The sequence below is a fragment of the Apus apus genome, chromosome 1 (assembly GCF_020740795.1).
Source record: "Apus apus isolate bApuApu2 chromosome 1, bApuApu2.pri.cur, whole genome shotgun sequence".
Lineage (NCBI taxonomy): Eukaryota > Metazoa > Chordata > Aves > Apodiformes > Apodidae > Apus > Apus apus.
This window is the reverse complement of record NC_067282.1, coordinates 27,530,446-27,536,445: the sequence shown is the minus strand read 5'-3', so window position 1 is coordinate 27,536,445 and position 6,000 is coordinate 27,530,446. Positions and strand designations below refer to the sequence as shown.

Genomic DNA, 6,000 nt, shown 5'->3' with positions numbered 1-6,000 from the left:
TCTGCAGGCAAACCTACTCAAACTCCTATCTTCTTGTATTTCTCTTTCTCATGTGCTTATGTTGTCATGTTATCTAGATTTCTGTTAAATCTCTTTGCTCTTCTCTGAACTGTCTCTGTTTTTGCCTAACAAGTATGACATATAAAACTAGACTTGATACTTCAGCTGGTGCCTCTCCAGAGCTGAATAAAAAGAGGTATTTTATGTCACATGGATTATATAGTCTTTATGCATCTCAGTGTCTCTGTTCCTGGAGTCTCCATCTCTGGAGACATTCAAAATTCGCCAGGACACCATCCTGTGCAACCTGCTCTGGGTGAACCTGCTCTGGCATAGGTGTGGGACTGGATGATCTTCAGAGGTCCCTTCCAACCCCTAACACTGTGATTCTGTGATTTTCCAGCACGACTAAGTTGTCAGAATGAGTCACAAAATGAATTCCAGCCATCTACCTGACCTTTTTCTGCCAAGCTAACCTTTAAATCCTCTTTTTCTATTTGCAAAGTTTGTCAGTTCTGTCCAATTTCTCAAGAAGATTTTGAATCCTGACTCCACCCTTCAACATGCTTGCAACATCACCTACCTCAACACACAATGCAGCACTGTCTCTTTTTTCCTGCTACATATCCTGCCTGAAACAGATCACAAAGCAGTCACAAAATCTCTTTTGTGCATACATACCCTGCAACCCAACAAGCACTGCTTTTGTTCTTTTCCTTTTTGCTGTGCCCCTTAAAAACAAACAAACAAACAAACAAACACCACAAAAAAGCAAACAAAACAAAAACAAAGACATCAGGTTGTTTGTTTTAAAAAACACAGTATTTTTACTGTAGGCACTGGTAAGAAAACATAAAATAGTGAAACAGCAAACCATCCTCCCCACAGGAAAATGTATAGGAACCTAGGGCGTGTTTGAAAAGCATGTGTGCTGTGAAAGTGATCTCTACACAATGCAAAGAGATTTTACAGCTTTAAAACTGATTCACTTTAAGACAAGGCTGTTGATGCTTGCTAAGGAAAGCTCAAATGTAATATTAAGAGGAAGAGAGACAAGGAAGACCTGCTAAATGTTTTAAGCACAGTCCTTTTGCTCTCTGATTTGTTTTTAATTTTTACATTAGGAGGAGCAGGACTGGAACCCCAGTCGGAAAAAGCTCTGTCTTTAAGTCAGTGAAATGAAGTGGTTGTTTCATGTTGCTTAGTACAATAATTTCTACTCTTTTACTTTTTAGATTGGACTCTAAAACTCCAGTCTGCTTGCTTTGGGAGTCCCACAGTTGAGCAACGCAGCACCTCAGGACCAGATTCAGTGCATCAAAGCCATAGATTCCTACTGGCCTGACAAAAAAGGGTTAAGGGGTGGATATGACATTCACAGTGACAGCATTACTGCAAGCTTTGGTAGACACTGAAGTCAAAGAAGGGTTGCTCAGCACCTTGATTTCTCATGAAACTAAGAGGCAAATCAAAACAAATTCAAAACATCGATAGAAATTTACACTAAAATTCAAGCTATTACCAATCTTAGTTCAAGTCCTTCTGTTATCAGAAAAGGTTACTTACAGGATAGCAAATAGAAACCACACATTTTAAGGCCATTTCCCCACCCTTACCATTTAAACTTTTGGCTCCATTTCAAACAACCAGCAAGCTGGAGTTAACTTATGCAATAAAGTCACACTGGAGTCACACCAGTGCTAGTCCTGCTCTCAGTCACGCCATGGTAAATACCACCTTCACTCACACTGGCATAAAATCTTCACTCTGTCAGAGAGAAGAGACAGACAACTGCCCAACTGCCAGGAGCTTCACAGGGTCCTGCAAGGTATCCATAGGAAAATGATGTGCTAACTTGGACCAGGAATTGCTCTGCCTTAGTCAACTTCAATAGGAACAGAAAAGTTCCTGGTGATTTAAAGGAGTTTGCCTCAAACAGGAATATCTGTAAACATAGTAAGAACTCACAGAAGATACCCTGTACAAAGAAAGGGAAAAAAAGAGCTCACACAGAACACAAGAGAAAGTCTAGGATAAAAGCAAGAATAACAGAACGAGTTTAGCAGTGGAAATGAGAATCAAAAGGATGTGTTATCTAAAAACAGGTGGAAAATCTTTGAAAGAGACTTTCAGAGAGTTATAGTCAGTGAAACACCAAAGCATTTTTGGTCCAAGGAGATGTACATTAATCATAAATACAAAGTACTCCCACAGGGATGTAACTATTTCAGAATTCTATGTAAAAGTAACACTTCTGACCACTGAGCTGCTTATGCCACGGATATTTTCCCTCAGACACAGAAATTAGTATTTGGTATCTCTGAAAATACTTTTGCTTCACGTGCTCTTGAATTAGAGTGAAAAGTATGGAATTTGGTGCCTAGTGAACAATCCAGAAGAGAGAAACTCTTTTAGACTCTGAAAACTAAAATTTTAGGCAATTTCACTAATCACTGTGTGTGAAGGAGCCAGTTCGTTACAGAGCCACAGATTATTTCTGTGACCGGAAATAGCAGGTGACCTGAAAAAATCCACAATCCATGCAACCCAGTATCAAATAGAGTTGCAATAGAGTTCATTGTTTTGTGAATTAAAAGAATGACTTCACTTACAACCCTGAAGCTCTTGATGTTATAACTCAGTCCCTCCCATCACTGGTGAGGAGGGACATTTCCTGCTGCACTAAGAATACAGTGTTTCAGATGTACTGTTCTTCATGTCCTCTATTTATGAGCAATGACCACTTGTCCCCTTCCTCCTCAACAAATCCATTAGGTCTTGGCAGCTTGTCTGAAGTCAAGGAAGAGAGAGACACTTGGCTAATCTGATCCCAAGGAGCTGATCTGGATGAATCTCTCCTCCTGTCATCCATTCCAATATGAACACTGATTTGGGAAGGATTAAGTGGCTTCATGTGGCCTTGAGCTTGTGCTTCATAACTTTCTGTATCTGGCTTCTTATAACTAAGAAGAGAAAGACAAGAGACCTTTAGTACCAAAAGGTCAATGTGTACAAGTGACTTGTAGAACTAATCAGAAACTTCTGACAACCCAAATATTACCTGCACTTCAGATGCAATGTTAATGGTGAAGACTACTGGTCACATGGCATTAAAACGTTTCAATAGTAAAAGAGGGACTTTCAAAGTGAGGTTTTTTAGGAAAAATTACAAGTTTGCTGAATTAAGAAAGAGTTTGTAGTAGACAATTGCAGGAGAATGGACTTGAGGACTCCAAAATCACTTTCTGATTCAATGTATTCTAAGTAAAAAAAAAACAACAAAAAACAAAAAACCCAGCAATGTCAAGTATGCATGGTCTTCTTCACATGCATGTATTATCACGATCCTTGGAACCTGAAGTCCTGTTTAGCTGATGTGAAACTTCAAGAAAGAATTTTGTCCTACACAATATACTGTAACACAGCTTCTGTAAGTCTGAAGCCAACTATGTTTTGGGGCATTCTCAATATTTAACTGCAATGGTGTCCAATACTTTACGTAATCAGCATAAGATCAAAGAAACTGGAAAATAAAGGATTTGGGTAAATACACAAATAAGGTTTTTAGGATTAAAAGTCTGTCACTGCAGCCCTGCCACGTAGGGCTGATCCTGCAAACAGGAGCATGTGTGTAGTTTTTGATCTAGATGGTGGTTTCATTGAATGTTTGCAGGGTCACAATCATGATGCAGCAACATATTTCCTGTATTACAATGTACCACACTACAGCAGACACAACAGAAGATCCCAGCTATAGCAGAAATATTTGAAGGTTTGGTCTGATTTCAGACACAGTAAGAAGTCTTATTTTTGAAACACATTTGCTTACAATGCTGTTAAAAAACAGGTCCACTCTAACTGCACCCAGAAAGGGCACCCAGAAAATGTAGCATTAAAAAAAAACCAGAATTTGAAAAATCTTTTTATACTTCAGAAAGAATAAATAGACTGCTTCTCTGTTTATCTCTGGCTAAATTAAATTAACAAAAACATAAAACCAGGTAGAAAACTTAAAAAAAAAAACACCACAAAAAACCACCTATTGCTCCAGAATAGAGAACTCTCAATTATTTGTTCACTAGATATCCACAGCAAAATCAGTGCTGATCATTACCTCTCTTGGTCCAACATAGGTGCCCAGGTGGCATGCAGTCACACTTTTAGTTAAAGGATGCTCAGTATAGTCTTAGTCCAGGTGTGTTCATAACAGTGACACCTGTCTCTTTTGGAGGCAAGGATTAGACAAAACAGCCCCAAGCTAAGGGACTGTCAGGTACTTTCAGGTATAGAAAGCCCAAAGTAACATCTCACTTGACTCCCAAGAGCAGTGCTGCCTATGGTTCCCCCATTGCTTAGTACAAGATAACTTGCCATCTCAGCTGCAGGGAAGAAAGCACGACAGACACAGAAGAAGCTGCCATTGCAGCTGATCCCATCCAAGGCTGAAGCACGAGGCCAACAGGCATGAACACACCTAGCAAAAAAACATATGGACATCAGCCAGATGCACACAGACATTCCTGTCCCTGCATATCATAGAACAGACCAGCATTTCAACAACACAGCTTCCTGAAACCTCCATGAGCACAAGTAGATTGATACATATTTACTCATTATTTTTAAATATGTCCCTTCCATTGCAAGGGATGACCTTTGGACCAATTCAGCTACTAGACTAGGACCACAAGGTGAGACTATTTGCCCCTTCCAGCTATTCTGCACATATGAAAGACAAGGTGATAGTCATGGCAAAGGAGGGAGAAGTTACTTATAAAGAAAAAAAGGAATGCTTGAAGTAAGTTTTAAGGAGGAATTCAGAGTGTGAGAAGATGTCTGACAGAAGCAGAGAGAATGTAAGTAGTAGGAGAGAATATGTGTGATTCAGGGTGACTAAAAGAGGGTGCATGCAGAAGTGGGATAGTGTCCTGGTTTGAACCAGGATGAAGTCAATTTTATTTTTACTGATTTTTTTTTTCCTTCAGTAAACTCTCTTAACTAAATAGTACCTCTGAATAGAGCTGGGTTTGACTATACAGAAACAAATCCCCAAATACTGCTATGTGAAATAAGTATGGTTTTAATTTAATCATATAAGAACTTATTCCTAAGAGTTTAAAACTGGGGGGAACAAAGATTTTTGTTTTTTTTCTACAGTATGAAAGAAAACAACAGAGAATGTATATATTTTGTCTTCCCACCAATTTTTAAATACTCTAGGAACCTCTCATTGGTTCCTTCAGCTGGAAATCCTGCAAGAGGCATCGCAGGGCTGAACTCTGCTGCTGTCTTCAGCAAGCTGAGCTCTGGCAGTCACATACCTGCTGCTATGGGTATTCCAAGCAGATTATAAATTAAGGCAAGAATCAGATTTATTCGTATTCTTCGAACAGTTCTCTTTGATAAGTGAATACTGGCAACTACATCCAGCAAGTCATTCTGCAAGACAGAAGAGCATTGAGTTTTCTATGTGCAGTCTTCAGAACACTAAACTGAAAAGAGTGTCAGTGATAAAAGGGAACAGGTCAAAACTTAAGTGCTCACTCGGATAAGAACCACATCTGCTGCTTCGATGGCAACGTCGGTGCCCGTTCCAATTGCAATTCCAACATCAGCCCTGGCTAGTGCAGGGGAATCATTGACTCCATCACCAACCATTGCAACCTTCCTCCTCCCATTTTGGAGCTCCTGAACCTTTGCAACCTTGTGAGAAGGAAGAACCTCAGCAAAGACTTTTTTGATCCCAACCTATGTACGAAGAAAAAAAAGCACAACCCAGTTGGTGATATGCTTCATGCTGAAAGAAAGAGCTATTTGCTATTCTGGGTGAAGGAGAAACAAAGGAAGATGAACCAAACCGATTCTGGTAGAGGAAACACTTGCAAGCTACACAGAAAGTTGAAGAGCAACATGCCTTTGGTGTAAAAAAGGGACTGATTGCACTCCTTTCCATCTTTATTGCAGAGATGCTGGCGAACAATGCTCTACTCTTAGCATCATGCC

The 6,000-nt window shown here is 39.7% G+C and overlaps 1 protein-coding gene across 5 annotated transcripts in view; it reads right to left on the bottom strand.

Moving 5' to 3' along the window:
• Positions 1 to 800: 800 nt before the first annotated feature.
• The window catches only part of ATP7B (ATPase copper transporting beta), a 35,484-nt gene continuing 30,284 nt past the window's right edge, over positions 801 to 6,000 (bottom strand). For all 5 annotated transcript variants that reach the window (XM_051607944.1, XM_051607941.1, XM_051607940.1 and 2 more), the window contains 4 exons: positions 5,542 to 5,745; positions 5,319 to 5,436; positions 4,372 to 4,474; positions 801 to 2,963 (listed from right to left, as the gene is read on the bottom strand). In XM_051607944.1, coding sequence (XP_051463904.1) covers positions 2,699 to 2,963; positions 4,372 to 4,474; positions 5,319 to 5,436; positions 5,542 to 5,745 — 690 coding nt within the window. In that variant the 3' untranslated portion in view covers positions 801 to 2,698. The remainder of the gene's footprint in view (positions 2,964 to 4,371; positions 4,475 to 5,318; positions 5,437 to 5,541; positions 5,746 to 6,000) is intronic.